Source organism: Taeniopygia guttata, chromosome 1A (assembly GCF_048771995.1).
Source record: "Taeniopygia guttata chromosome 1A, bTaeGut7.mat, whole genome shotgun sequence".
Classification (NCBI taxonomy): domain Eukaryota; kingdom Metazoa; phylum Chordata; class Aves; order Passeriformes; family Estrildidae; genus Taeniopygia; species Taeniopygia guttata.
Window position 1 is genome coordinate 43295104 of NC_133025.1, and position 15343 is coordinate 43310446.

The 15343-nt window shown below is 41.5% G+C and overlaps 2 protein-coding genes across 3 annotated transcripts in view; one reads left to right on the forward strand and one right to left on the reverse strand.

The window, feature by feature from the left end:
- CRADD (CASP2 and RIPK1 domain containing adaptor with death domain) overlaps positions 1–15343 on the forward strand; it is an 89507-nt gene that overhangs the window by 11017 nt on the left and 63147 nt on the right. The window contains exons 1-2 of one of the 2 annotated variants that reach the window (XM_072923206.1): positions 2281–2413; positions 5668–5973. In XM_072923206.1, coding sequence (XP_072779307.1) covers positions 5676–5973 — 298 coding nt within the window. In that variant the 5' untranslated portion in view covers positions 2281–2413; positions 5668–5675. Of the gene's footprint in view, positions 1–2280; positions 2414–5667; positions 5974–15343 lie in introns of those variants that run through there. The other variant, XM_030261290.4, reaches the window with a different exon arrangement.
- On the reverse strand, positions 669–2961 carry LOC140682193 (uncharacterized). The gene is made up of 2 exons (XM_072923204.1): positions 1625–2961; positions 669–1409 (listed from the first exon to the last, which is right to left on the reverse strand). The coding sequence occupies exon 1, from the start codon at positions 2905–2907 to the stop codon at positions 1969–1971; it is 939 nt and encodes a 312-aa protein (XP_072779305.1). The 5' UTR covers positions 2908–2961; the 3' UTR covers positions 669–1409; positions 1625–1968.

Consider the following 15343-nt stretch of genomic DNA (forward strand, 5'->3'; position numbering starts at 1 on the left):
AAAAGATATAGTAAATAAAGTGATGTAACTGCTTGTCCTAATTTTCTATTTTAAAATGCAGCCACATTATCTGCAATTAAAAGCAGCTGTCGGGATTGCAATGATATTTTTCTGAAGTCTCCAAGTTTGGCCACTCCAATTCCAGATATAATACAGATACTTAGATCGTGACAGAAAGAAAGAAAAGGAAGTAAAGAAAAGAAAGAAAAGGAAGAAAAAGGAAGAAAAGAAGAGAGAGAAAACCAGCAGCACTGACAATCAGAAGTACAAGAAGCTGGGACAGGAAACTCTCAGTAGCTGTGCAGTGCTGCGCTGAGGAACAATCATACAGGTAGTTTGTGGTGTCTCTGCTCCCTGGAGCTGCCCTGTACTGTTTACAAATTTATCTCCTCACAACTAGTGGCAAGAAAATTGAAAACCACCTCAGTTGTACTTCGGCTACAACAGCAGCATACTTCTTGGAGTTACCGATGATGACTTACTTGTGTGGCTTCCAGTGTTGTTAAATATGTTAATGCATTGCTCTGAAACAACCCAGAGGAGTATTTAGATTTTTTTTATGTCTGCGTTCCTAGAAGACTAACATGTGCCTGAGACAAAAAAGTTATTTACCTTGGTTTATCAGCTGTATTGTAATAAGATATTATTTATCAATTATTCACAAGCAATTTAACCCCCTGTATCCAATTTATTACTTATAAATAATTATAGACAAAACTGTTATGTCATGAAACCAAAACACTGCTTTAAAACTGCCAAATAAGTAGCATCCCCGCAGAAGCTGGCCACACGATATATGTATCTATTTTTAAAAAACATTTCTTAAAACCAGCATACAAACTTTGCCTTTAAGGCTGATTTACATTCTGTGTCCACATAAATTTTCAACTGTCAGCCACAGGAAAATCAAAGGAAAAGGATTTAAGATTCCTGAGTGTGACTGCCTATCTTTATGCAAAATCTTGTAGATAAATATCATGTTAAACATAGGCAGAATGTGAACTCTACTCTTGGTTACATTTTTCCATGGCAAGTACAGTACAGTACAGTTTCCTGGGTACAGTATCTAGGAAAGGCATGTAAAGGTTTCCACAACTAGCTTCCAAATACCCTTAAATATTTCAAATACCCTTAAATTTGTACAATTAGTCTGAACAGAGTGTACAAATGGGGTTCACAAGGTGACGACGTTTCTAGCAGCAGCTGCAGCAACCACCTTTCCTGCTTTTCCAGAGGGTAGGTATTAGCATGCTGTGCAGACCACAGCCAGCTTGCTGTGCCTGCCTGCAGCTTCAAAGGTAGTACGTTCCAGCACTGGAAGATCTTTTTTTTCCCCCTTTCATCGCTATTGCAGTCCCGACATGAAAGAAAAAGGGCTGACACCATCAATCCCGTGTGACACCTGACACCTATGCAAAGATGGAAAAAAGTTATTTCATGATGTGTGAGTGAAAGTGACACCACCTCATTTTTACAGCTCTGTGAATCACACTCTTCTCCTCTCTACCATATTTCGGTTCCAGGTATCCATATAAAAATAAGTGAATAATACAGTACTCGGTAGTAGAGGAATAAAACAACAAGAATGTCCATAGCATTGTGGTAGACACAGGCCAGCTCTTACTTTAGTAAATTATTCTCATCTATTATAAGTTTCTTCATTTTTAAGCTGTTCAGATGAAAGTAATGAAGCTAAATGTGTCCAGTATTCGATATAATACTGCTGTGTTTGATACGACGATGCCAGCACCAGGACGAAGTTCAGCTTAGCGCATACTCACAGATAGCAACCAGTGTACCTAGGGAGTAATGAGATCAGCCGTTTCTAATATCATTAAAACTGCAATTTCTTAATTTCGATTTTAGTTTTAGAGACAACCCCTCTCCTCACTAAACACCCCCACCACCCTGACTCCTGATAGCGCAGCAGGTCCTCCGAACTCCTGGAAAGGCGCCTCCTTGGCGGAGTCACCTCCCGTCCCCGCCCCGGCCCCGGCCGCGGCACGGAGCAGCGGCGGCAGCGCCGGGCCCCTTCCAGCGCTCGGTCCCGGTCCCACGGCTGGCACGGCGGCCGCTCGGTCCCGGTCCCGGTCCCGGTCCCGGTCCCGGTCCCGGTCCCGGTCCCGGCCCCGGTCCCGGCCCCGCGGCTGGCACGGCGGCCGCTCGGTCCCGGTCCCGGTCCCGGTCCCGGTCCCGGTCCCGGTCCCGGTCCCGGTCCCGGCCCCGCGGCTGGCACGGCGCCCGCGGCCCCTCCCGCGCTCCGGCCGGCAGCGGCCGCCCCTCCTCGGCCGGCCCGCAGCAGGGCGGCGGCGGCGGCTTCCGGCGGCGCCCTCCTGCCTTCAACAAAGATGGTGCTCCCCGCGCAAGCTCCACGGGCGCCGGCGCCTCCTGGGTAGCTTCCCGCTCCCCTCGGGTAAGTACGGGCGGGGATGGCGGGCGCTCCCCGCACACAGCTCGCTCGCCCGGGCGCTGCCGACGGCTGCCCTCGGCAGCGCCTGGGGCGGGAGGAGCCGAGGGGAAAGCGGGAGAGCGGTGCGGCGGAGCCCTTCGGCGGCACCCCCGGCGCTGCGGGGCCGGGGCGGGGGCCGGGCTTCCGCGGGGAGGCCGGGCCGGGCCGGCGGGGCCGCCTCCGCTGCCGCAGCCCTGCCCGGCGGGAGGCCGGGACGGGGCCGGGACGGGAGGAAGGCCGGGGGCCGGTGCTGCCTGCGGGGCTCGGGCCGCGGTGCGGGCAGCTGCCCCCTGGCTGTTACCCGAGCAGCAGCTGCCGGACCTCGGCAGGCAAGACGTTAAAAGCAAAACTTGCCCTTTTTTTTTTTTTTTTTTCCTTTTTTTTTCCTCCTGGCGGGGCGGGGGGATGTGTAAGATTTTTGACCTGTAGGCTTGCTGTGAGTAGCCAGAATAATTCATGGTTAGTCAGGTGAGTGCAGTTAGTGTTCTGGAAAACAGTGAAATGTTTCTAGCAAAAAAACTTAAGTGAATTTGCCTTTTTAGTGTCAGCAGGGGTTCTTATCAAAAGTTTTATCCACATTCATGGACAGTCACTCTGTCAGATCCAGAAAAAGGCAAACTCGATCGTGTTGATGTGGTGATGAGTCAAGGACTGCTCATTCAGCAGGTCATGGGCAATATTTCTTAAAATTTGGCTTTATAATGGAAAAGATCCATTTTCAGAAGTATCTGGGGAATGTTTGAGTCATCTTTTGCGTAAATGGACATCTCATAGTTTTCATTTTCTGTAAAATTACTTGACTGAATTTAATTCAGAGCTTACTTTGAATCCGTAGATACAGACGGTGATTAAAATGAATATGTTACTTCTGTGTTGCACTAAACTCTGTCCCAACACTGTTACACATCAAAATCCTGATACATTTCCATATCTAGCTGCTTAGTTCCTAATTCAGACATTTGCTTATCATGGTAAACACATACAAATACTTTATCTTTAAAAAGACCTCAGAAACCGGTATGCCCCATCCTGGAAGTTTACCAGGCTGATGCAAGGACTTTAAACCCTTAGTTGTACACACTCTGCAGTCAGCAAGGCAAAGGGCTTTTGCAGCAGAAATTCCCCCTTCTGATCCCTGGCTGATAGGCATTTCTCAGTGCCCAACGGTGCAAACCTTTGGTTTGTAAGAGCTTTATTTTTGAAAAATGCTGGCTGCTTTGGTTGTGAAGAAGAGGAACTCATCAAGTTTTGTACAGTCATCCAGCACATGAGGAGGCTCCTGAATGGGGACTCTCAGGGCCCATTCAGAATATGCAACAGAAAACTTTTGTAGTATGTGAAACAGTTTTCTGCCTGGGTTGAGATGACACCCTCAGAGGTGCTGCTGGAGGCCTTTCTTGAACTCTGCAAGTGCTTCATGAGCTCAAGGGTGTTATCCTAGAAAGAAGTGGTAGGATTTACTGCCTGAATTTTGCTGTAGTCCAGAGATTGCTTTCTATAGTGTAAAGGTACTATGTGTTGGAGACCAGAATCTTCAGCTTCAGTGGGAAAAGCCAGTTCTCTTTCTTGCCTGCTCTTTTTCCATCTCCTTGCTTGCACTACTGTCTGAGTCCATGATGGAGTTTGGTGTTTGAACTGTGCTTGGTAAACTGGACTTAGCATAGGCATAGCAGTGTTTGATTCCCACATGATCCCTAGACAGAAGGTAAGCACTTGAAATTCACTATAGTAGATGAGAAATGCACTGGGTAGCCCGGGAAGGATGGAGTCCTCCAGGAAGATGATTTCCAGCAGTGCTTTTGACACTTGATGGAAGCATTTTTGGAAAGTAGCTTTGTCAGAGGATATCACAGACAGGGTTTTCCAGTGTCTCTCATGACACTGTGCTCTTGCATTCTGTCCAAGGTGCCATTTATATGCCAATATGTTCTGTTAGTCACCCTCCTGGATTTTAACAACCAGGCCAACCACACAATCTTTGATGGGGCTCTGGGAGTCAGCAGGCACCTCTGATGGCAAAAAGACTTCATCAAGTTTCATGTAAAGGCTTTGAGAATTCTGTCTCTCCTTGTACCCTCAAGCTGAATGAAGTAGAGTTTTTGCAAGGTTTAGCGGTTCAAACAGCAGTGCCTAATTTAATTGCGAGAAACCCTCTTGGTAATCACACTCAACACCTGCTGCTATTTTTTGACTTTATTATTTAGTAATGAGAAAGTATTTAATAGTGTTGTCCTGTCATTTTCTTTTTCAAGTGCCATTAAATGGGCTCAGGGATATGTTTGTCGTTAAGAACTAGACTAGACACTTTGATTCAGTTCGAAGATCTGGCATGGACTGCAGCTGACTTGATCTTGGATGAGCTGCTTGGTCTCTCTGGACCCTGATTATTCTTTTGTAGAGTGGCTATAAAAATGCATCTTGAGCTTTTGTTTAGTCAGAGTGTTAGTCAAGTGAAATGGAAGCTGGCAGAGGGCATCTTATCCCTTCCTGTGAGCACATTAGAAGAGAGGGAGAAAAGCTATTTAAGCTAAGGAACAGTTTTGGCAGAAGATATGCCTATAAATAGAAAGGGATAAATTTGAGATGGAAATTCAAAGAAAGTTTCTTCTCATCAGAGCAGTTGAGTTCTAGAGCAATCTTCCAGGATGATTCAAGGGTGAGAAAGACCTGGTACATAAGGTACTTTTCTATCCCTCCTAAACTTGAACTGCATCATGTAGGCCAAAGCTACCTGCTGATTCTGTCCCTGCTGCTGCTGTTGCTTCTGCCTGGCTGAGATGAATCTAGCAGTCCTGCTGCTGCTTTTGTAATTCTATCAGTGGTCAGGTGTAACATCTCTTTAATTTTGGGGGATTGTGTCTCTTAAGGACTGGCAAGTGCTTTTGCTTCCTTTAGTATGGATCTTAACCAGTTAATAGGAGGATTATTTGGCATGGGTTTCACTCCAGCAGAGGACTGGTCTTTACAATGCCAAATGTTCTTTTCCTGTCTAGTATTTCCCAGAAATACCTTGTGAGACAGTGAAATCTGAATGGAAAGAAGATAATGGAGATCTTTAGTAGTTTTGCCAGGTTGGTGATTCTGAGTGTGGAGTTTTCTCTGAAGGTTGGCAGGTGTCAGACATCACTTTTGGATGTTCAAATATCACTTCTGGATGTTAAAGGTTGAAGTTATTTTAATCCTCACACATTTCCTTACTCCTTTTTCGCACACTCTAGGTTGCCAGATGGATACCAGAGACAAGCAGCTTTTACGCTCCCTGCGCCTGGAGCTCTGCACGGAGGTGCTGGTGGATGGACTTGTTATTCAGTATCTCTACCAAGAAGGGATTCTCACAGACAGTCATGTTCAAGAAATAAAAGCCCAAACCACTAGTCAGAGGAAAACCATGATGCTCCTTGATATTCTCCCCACCAGAGGACCCAAAGCTTTTGATGTGTTCTTGGATTCCTTACAGGAGTTCCCATGGGTTAAGGACAAGCTCATGCTGAAGCGTAAGGAAATAACAATACAAGATCCTTCAGGTAAGGCCAGGGTTGCTGTTGCTGCTATTTTACAGCTTGTTCTCAAGCCATCATTTCAAAAGTATTGAATGTACCAGTAATTTCAAGTTATGTGTCGTGTAAACTCATGATACCAAAAAAAGGGAACAGCCTGAATTTCCTGGAAACTACTCAAACACCAGGAAATATTGCAAAATCTGAGACAAGAGCAGGGCTGAGTTTCAGGAGACAAGGAGACATCAGGTAAGGCTACCTTGGGAGAAGCTGGGATATAGGAGAACCCATAATCCATTGCCTCAGAGGGAATGGACTATAAAAAGTAATTTTGACTAGCTGCAGAACAGTGTCTTTGCCATCCATATCAATATTGTTTCATTTATTTATGTTTTACAGTGGTTTGTTCCTGAGTCAGTTATATTTACAGAGTTTTTATGTTTTTACTTGCTTACTTTTATGACGGTTTTAATGTAATTTTGATTTAGTACTATATGTTTAATTTATTTAGTTTATTATATTTAGTGGAGTGCAAATATCTAGGATCATTACTTGCAAAATTACTAGCCATTACTTATTTTTAAAATAAATTTACAAGCTAGCTATTTAGTATAATATCTGGCTTTTTGTCATTTAAATGTACTTCTAAAACTAGTTTTCGAGACTTGATGTTTGTTCAGATGTGATTTCTTTACCAATCTATGCATGCAATTGCTGAGCTGTTTTGAAGTCAAGACAACGGCTTTAAATGCATGTTTCTTGTCCCAGGTTCTCACAGCATGCACTGGCTACTAACCTCATGTTACCAATGAGGTAGTGAAATAGGCCTCACTTGGGAACATTTTTTCCAAGCAGTCTGATTAATCTTTCTCCAAGCCGTTCCCTCCTGCTGTACCCCCATTTGAGTTTGGTCATACATATTTTGATGCACATGACATGTGATTTTTCCAGTGTCAGTGTGTTTTGCGTGAGACTGAAAGCCTCTGAAGAGGGATGGCTAAGACCTGTTGACCATCATGTTCACCTGCATCTCAGTTAGCTGCATGTTCAAGAATATTTTGTCAAGGTCTGCTGGACAAATCTGAGATTATCAATATTGTGACAGCTGGTCTTTCTGTTGGTCTCTGTGTGTGCTTGGAAACACATAAATAATTTTCAAAATTTGGGAATAAATGTCCTATGCTGCCTGCAAGTTCTCAGCATAGTGCAAACCATGGCATTGAGTGTGTTGGAAAAGACCTTACTCACTTAATACTGTCATGCTAGTGCTCTTTATTTGCCTTACAAATCAGCTTCTTTCTTTGATAATTTCTGTTTAAGCTGCAGAACAACCTTGTGTGTGTTCCAGATGTACACAGCCATTAAATACAGTTGGGATTGTGTAGTTTGTTACTGAAAAAATTGTAACCAATTTTTGTCCTTTTGATTGTTTTGTGGATTGCTTATTCCTGCTCTTGATTTCTTGTGACTACTATGCTGGATTTCTGCATATCAGGTTCTCTGGTTTCAAGTGGGCTGACAGTACTTGATAGTCCTATTGCCAAATTTTGTGTGTTGATTAGAAAAGGCTCTCGGGTTAGATCAAAGGTTACTGTTATTTTTGTGGTGGCAATACAGAGAGTAACAACAGGATAGGAGGCAGAAAGCCAAGTTTGTTTTAATTTTTAGGCATGTTCTTTAGAAACCCAAGAAAGAGAGCACCATCTGTGCCCTCATAAATGCTGAGTGTGCCCTGGAATGAATTGGAAACTATAGTGGCAGCATCAGCGCTGATTACGTGCAAGAAAATGTGGTTTGGTATAAAAAGCTTTGCTTTGCATTCTAACAACAGACTTGGAAGTTTGGTGGAGTCCATGAACATGTGCTTAGCCTTAAGCATGGAAAAAGCCATTGGCTCTAATAAAACTATAAGCACATTTAAAATTAAGTGTGTTCGCTAGTGTCATGTTAGATAACTTAACCTCTGCCTTGTTGGAAACTCTTCTTATAACTGATCATTTGTCAATGGTAATTTGTTTTAAAGAAGCCATTTGTGGTGAAAAAACTTTGCCACATATACACTATCCTTCTAGACCCTAAAACTTTTAAAATGAAAGTTGGTTTTATGTCCCCAGATTTTAATTTTTTTTTCCTTTGGATCATAAATACTATGGAAATGGAATGCTTTCTGTTCAGTTGCTTATGCTCAATTAAAATTCTGTTAAGGAAAATATCCTGTGTTTTTACAGACCCTTTAGCAGGACTGAGAAGTGGTAGTAAATTGATCCTTGATGGAAGGTTTTATTTTTGTCTTTTGCTTCTCAGTGATTACACGTAGGATTTTTAAAGTCAGTAATTAAAATTATGTCTGCCTGAACCTGAAAACTGGCATGTACACAGTGATTTTTTTGTGTAGGCCTTTGAATTATTTTGCATTTTGTTCAAAGAGATCAAGCTTTCTATCCTTCCTTCAACTGAGAAGTATAGTTGGTTAAAGAAAATCACAGCTATAATTATTTAGAAACTTTTAGTTTATTTTCTTTTCCTAGTAAAAAACAAGCCCAAACCAACAAATCAAACAAACAGCAATTTCAGAAAGTCAGATATAAAAATATGTTGTTGCTATTGTATAAATATGATCTGGTAGACCAAGCAACTGCAAAATGGAAGCCAAAGTCTGAGATCTAGGCAAGATGCTGCCACTGACTCATTGTGAGTCTTTGAGCAAATTCTTTCAAGGCAATGGATTTATTGATTCCCAAGTTGTGTAACTCGGTCTAATGTTCATGGAACAGCATAGAATGGAACTGTAAATTGGCCCAGGATTCAACCCAGACTATGATGTTTGGCTGCTTGCAAATAAATGAACTTTAAAACCTCTGATATCTTGAGTTTTATTGCTGAATGTCAGTTGACTTAAAAATAATAATTCTGTGTACTGTTACCTGATGTACTTCCATTGAACACAGAAAACCTTAATCCTGCAGAGCATGAGGAATAGTTTTTCCATGAGAATCAGGAGGGTGATGTGCAGGCAGGTAGGGCCACTTGCATCTATGTAACTGAAGCAGAGAGACCCAGGATTTCTTCCCCTTGCTTGTTTACTTCATGCAAGGGCAGCATTTTGCCTAGGGTCCCCTTTCTCCTAAGGGCACCTTCACTCTTTTTTCATAAGCTAGGGAAAGAATAGTTATAAAACTCCAAAATCTCAAGAAGGAAGTTTAAAGTCATGTGCTTTTGGAGGTAAGTATTTATGACTTGAATTGATTGAAAGGTGATAGGGTATCTTTCTGGCTTGTATAACAACCTGTGATAAGCCAGTTGACTCTGTGCAGAGTGGCATTGTAAGACTTAATCATTATAAATATCAACCACAGCTTGAGTTTCTGGTATTGAAGATCAAAACTTCTGCCATAGTAAGAGTTAACGAAAGTAATGTGTGTCTGTTTCATTGGGAAATTACTTTTCTGGTTTTTCTGCCCTAGTTTGGATAGTTTAATGCCTTTGTCAGGAACATAAATCTTCAATATAGTCTTATAATTCCTATGAAAAACTACAGTTCTTGGCAACAGAATTCCCTTCTTTCTAGGAACAGCAAACAGCAACAGTTACCCAATAATTTTTGCACTGAATAAAAAAATGCAAGTTCTGATGGTGTTTATCAGAAACAGCTTTTCTAATCTCTCTCCGCGTAGGAATTTCTCAGCCCAAGTATTATATTTCTCTCCATAATACACGTGCTGTAAAATAATTTACTTCTAAAAGTGTTAGTATTACACCTCTTTATAGTATAGATGACTTCTTCATTCCACAGGAAATTGCAGCATACTGAGAACAAAAAAGTGAGATATGGCATTTCTAAAGTAGTCCTGGAGCAGCTGCTTCTATCTGGCAAATGTTAATGAATTTAGGGTATCAGAATTGCCATGGGAAAGCTGTACTCTCACAACTAGGCAGGGAATATTTTCTAATGTATAACTTTGTTGTGGTACCTAGTAAACATTAGTGTCCTGCTAGACTTGAGTGTTAATTTGAACAAATTTTAGTCTGGTTGAAGTTTTTCCCTGGATGTGTGGGGAGTGTGTGTTGTCGTACAGCTATAGAAAGCTTCATGTTGTGTAACCCTTTGGATGAAGCATGCAAATGCAAAACAAAGCAAAACATGTACTTATGCCGAGAAAGACAGACATCCTTCCATCCCCTTTCAGCTTTCCTGAAGTCCTTTTTCCACAGCTGGGTTGTGGATTTCTAAGAATTTGGATTCAAATGCAAAGGCATTAGTACATGTGTAATTTTAGTATATCTTCTTACCTTTTGTTGGCTGCTTCCTGCCTTCTTCCTATCCTGATTCCTGTCCTATCTAATGCAGTAAGGAAACAGCCTGATCTCTTGCCTTTTCCATTTAGGAAAGATAGGAAAAGCAGCTGAGGAATCCCTTTTCTCTCTCTAAAATGGTGGACAGAAGACAGAAGTTTTTTTCCTTTCTTCTCTTTCCCTCCCCTCTCTTGTATAGTCCAGCGGCAGAAGGGGGAGTTTCCTCCCATGTATGTCTGAAGGAAGGGGATGGGCTTAGCAGCCTTGGCCTCACTTGGTTGACCTGGAGATGAAGAAATGCCCTTGTGCCACATCTTAATGCCTGGAGGCTACAGGAAATGTTCTCTGGTTATCTGGAGCAGTTCAAAGGCATCCCCATAGGAGAATTTCCCAAACTCTTTTCCACATTCCCATCTCCCCTGAAAATCGGGTGTTACATTTATGGCTTTGGCTGTGTTCCTGACCGCAGCGAGATCTGTGAAATCTGGCAGTAAAGGTTTGTGCACACACTCAATATTAACCATATGCATGACGACATGGACAAGTAATTGACATCTCTGGTACTATGGAGCATTCTGTGTATATATTTTTAGTTTAATGTGTTTATAGATATTTTTTCCCTTGTTTTTCTTTCAATTTAAGGAGTATCTGCTTTCTCTCTTTTTTTGCCATGTTCATAAGTAGCTGGTTTTATGCTGCTTACATCTTACATTTTCACTTTGAGAAGCCTGAATCTTAGGCATCAGTGTTAGGAAATAGAGTTTCCAGCCTCAAGCAGTTTCTTTCAGGTAAGTTATTGGAAAGATATACCTATACTTGGTGTTGTACTCAGTAACACAAATATGTGAGGCTAATAATAATAATAATATAGATTTATTAAAACATATAGACCTGGAAACAAGAAAGGAGGAGTGAGTTCTGGCAAAAGAGGTGTTTAGGCCGCCTGTGCCTGATCAACTACTCTTAACCAGTGCCACTAAGAGGAAGCAATGGGTAACTGGTATTAAAGACTCCCTGGTATAGGAAGTGGAGACATCCGTGTGCTGACCAGATTTGATGCCTTCCAAAGTTCGCTGCTTCCCAAAGGACTAGATCACAAAGGTTGCCAAGACCTGGCCAATCATCAGACTTCACTACTCTCTCATATTGTTATAATAATACTTCAGCAGATTAAGGATGACTGTAGGGCTTGGTAATCTTATATGAAGGAATTGCGTCTAAGCAGTGTTCTCCACAAATCCATGGAGCTGGATGTGATGTATCTGAGAGATCTGAGGGAGCCAGACTATGTCTATGTCTTTGAGAGGCTGATTTTTGTCATGTTTGTTGGCTGTGGAAAGCCAAATGCACAAAATGCAGTAAAGTAACAGGGAGCAGCCACAGTTAAACCAAGCTTAACCAACTTGATTCTTGCCTTTTATAATAAGACAGCAGCAGATTTCACTTAATTGACTTCAGCAAGGCTTTCAGCACAGTGTCATAGCATTCTTGTGGCTAGCCGGGAAGGTATGGACTCAATGGGTGACCTGCACAGTGGTTGAAAGGTTGGAACACCAGTCTAAGAGGATTGTGGTTGCAGCTTCGATGTCCATCTAACTGGTGGCTAATCAGGAATTATGTTTCTCAGGGTTGACGGTGGGGCCAATCTTTGTCAGAGATCTGGGTGATGGGAGTGTCTGTATCTTCAGGATGTTTCTAGGTGAATTAACTTTGTTTGCTCACTTGTCACTTAGTGTTCCATGACCTTCTGAATGGTGCCTGAAGCTGGAAAACAGGATAACTCCATACCTTGGGGATAATTTGACACAGGAGAGTGGGACTGTCTCTCAGAGGGACCCCAGCAAGCTGGATGAATGGGCCAGCAAGAGCCTTGTGATGTTCAGGAGAAGGAAGTGTGAAGTCCTGCACCTGGGATATACAAAATTCCCACAAAATAACACAAGATGAGCACTGACTGGCCAGTTGCAAATCTAGATAAAAATAGTGGTTGTCTTGAAAGACAACAAGTATAATGATGAAGACTAACCACACACAAACCTCCGTCAGTAAGAGCAAAGCCAGCAAGGAGGCTGAGGGAAGTGATTATTCCCCTATACTTGGTATGAGAAGGTTGTAATGAAAATACTCTTCCTAGCTTTATGCAACAAGTACAAATGAAAGATTGATAAACTAGAGTCCTGTGAAGCATTACTGAAGTGGTTAGTTCAGTGTAAACTATGGGGAAAGGCTGAAACTGAGTGTGTTCTTGGAAGATTCAGGACTCCAAGTCGATTCAGGAAACTTGGAGTCAGACAACTTCCTGTGTGTGTGTTGCAAAAGGAAAAGAAGTGGCAGCCACAAGTTGTAGTGAGGGAAAGTGTGATTGAATCAAATTTTAAAAATTCACATGACAGTTAAGCACTGGCCACTAGAGTTTGCAGACCAGGTTGGATTGCCCAAAGAGGATTTGGAATCTCCATCCTCGGAGACATCTAACGCTCAATAGTACAAGACCTTGAGCAACCTGATCAGACTTTGAAACTGGCCTGACTTTGAGGTTGGAGTAGATGAACTCCAAAAGTCCCTCCCAACCTAATTTTTTCTGTGATTTGTAACTTTGGTGTCAAACTTTTCTGAGCTCAGTATATAAGATTTTATTCCAAATACAACAGCTGCTGACATTGGGTACTCTGTATGTCTATGTGTGACTTCAAGTTCAGATTAGGAATGTGTTTTTTAAGTGAATGGGAATGTTTGAATTAGATTTCTTTCAGGTTAATCTAAACTGGAAAATGGTCTCTGGGTCCATAAGACCAGACTAGAACCAGTTAGAAGTGAAACATTCCAGCGGTGTTTAGTCTGACCACCAGATCCTCAGCGTAATCTGTATCAGGGTATAACTACTCTCCTATTGCTCTATATTGCTTGCTGTTTCTGGCCAGAGAATGAGCTGGTTTTGTCCATTAATGGAACCTACCATCTTGGAATCTTTTCTTCCCAGAATTCTGTATTCATACATTCATATAGATGTAGATGAGCATCATATCAGGGATGCAGCAGCATGCAAATAAATGTTTGTTTTTTTTTTTTTTCTCTCTGATTAAAGTATTTCTATTTCCCAGAGTTTACAGTACTGTTTCTCATCTTGGAGTATGTCCATTCCAAATGGCTTACAGAGTTCACTACCTGTAGTTTTCCATTAGACAAAATGTCTTCTCTGTCAATATTTCTCCTCAACTTGCACCACAATATGATAAAATCATGCCCATGTGTTATGTTTCCCAAAACATGCATAGATGCAATCCTCTATGATTCTTGAGATCTTTTGTAAGCATAAAAAAGGAAGATGCAGTTGTTATTTTTGCATTATGTCAACAATATAGGTATCCTGTCAATACTAATTAATGGCTCTTGTAGCCCATAGATACATGCTAATATGTGTTCCAAAGTAACTGAGAAGACTTTCTGCTTAAGATTGTCTAGGCTTATTTTTATTAATTTTTTTCTTCATTAATGTTCTGTTTCAGAGCTGACTAGCTCCTCTTTTAGCATCTTCACACTTGTAGCATCACCTTCACATCTTGTAGCATCATCTGAAAATGTTTGATTTTTGTATTTTTATTGCATAGGAAAATCTGTTTTCTTTCATAAATTAAGTCTGTGAATGCTATTTAAAAACCAACCAAGCTGACAGCACATTCACCTTAACTTATCTGGGTTGTGGAGGCTGCATAACCTCCCAAAGTCAATAAAAATTCTAAGTAGTATCTCTCAATAAAAGTCTTGACTCCAGTGAAGTCAGGCCAGACTCCTGTTGACCAGAGCAGGACAAAGGCCTTGCCACTGATGACTAAAATGTTCTCTCTGGTGAAAGAATGGGTGCTATGCTGTCTTCCTTGCACTGACATGGTAGCATGACTTATCTTTAAAGAAAAATAACTTCCACATCTGGAAAGCTATTACTAGTTTAGACTCCACACTCTTTTTGCCTGTCAACTGAGAATATCAGCAGTGGTGTGACTTAATTCTCACCAGGAAATGTCACTTGTATGGCAAAGGTCAGGAGGTTCCTCTAGGATGCAGTTAATTACACATGGTTAGTGCATCTTGAAGCCCTCCCTGCACTGCCATATGCAACTAAGTTTTCATATATTTGTTTATGTGAAGGAGAAGTAAAGTACTCAAATATCTCTCATTACCTCTAAGTGATACAGTTTCTCTTGTTAGAAGATTTATTGGTTTTGTATACAAGATTTTTAAAGCAAATTTTTATCTACTTGGCAATTGTGTAAGTGGAAAACCAATCTTGTTGCTTCTTTTTCCCATTAGGCCATTGTTCCAGTATAATTTTTTTCTTCCTGCTCTTGCTTTTTCTGTGAATAAAGTTGTTGATGCTAATTAATGTCCCTTGTGCCCCTCAGACACACACTAACACATGCTCCAAAGTAACTGAGAAAACTTGTAACTAAGTAATTCATTCTTGCAAATGAGAAAGCCTCATATCGTGATGTTTTGGAAAGGAGTTGTACATGTGTTTTGACAATCTCTGCTGCTGAAAACTGAAGTGAAGCTTCGATGTTCCTTCCAATTTATATTTAGAGAAGGACCTAATTTGATTTATGCTATAAGGTTTGTACATGTAGGAAATAAGCATTAATGCACTGGATCAAGGTAAATAAATCCATATTAGTACACCACTTTTTCTGTCAGCCTTCTTAATGTTACTGTTTCATCACTTTGCCTGAGATTTTCAAAAGTACTCATCATTAACACAAGCTCACTCAACCCTTCTCCTGTCAAGGTCAAGGGTAAGCTCCCTTTGGCTTTAAAGAAAGCAATTTTAGTCCTGTGCATATGCTTTGAAGAGTCTTAGCTTTCATTTGTAGTTAATGATATGTCAAGTTTTTTAACAAACAGCCTGTTTCGGTTTTTGATTTTTCTAATAAAATATGTGCTAGGAATGAGTAAAAGGACTTCAACAGGTAAAGGGCTGACTAAGCCTCATGCCAGCCCCAGAGATCTCTGGCTGTCTCTGGTGGCAGGTAGGCTCCCTCCACAGGCAGTTGGTGCTGCCTTTAAGCAGGGGCATAGAAGTTCTCGGCAAAGTAACCACTGAGAAAGAAAA

What these genes read in the sequence shown, in the direction of transcription:
- LOC140682193 (XM_072923204.1), bottom strand. Translation starts at nt 2,907, where the DNA reads ATGAATTATTCTGGCTACTCACAGCAAGCCTACAGGTCAAAAATCTTA.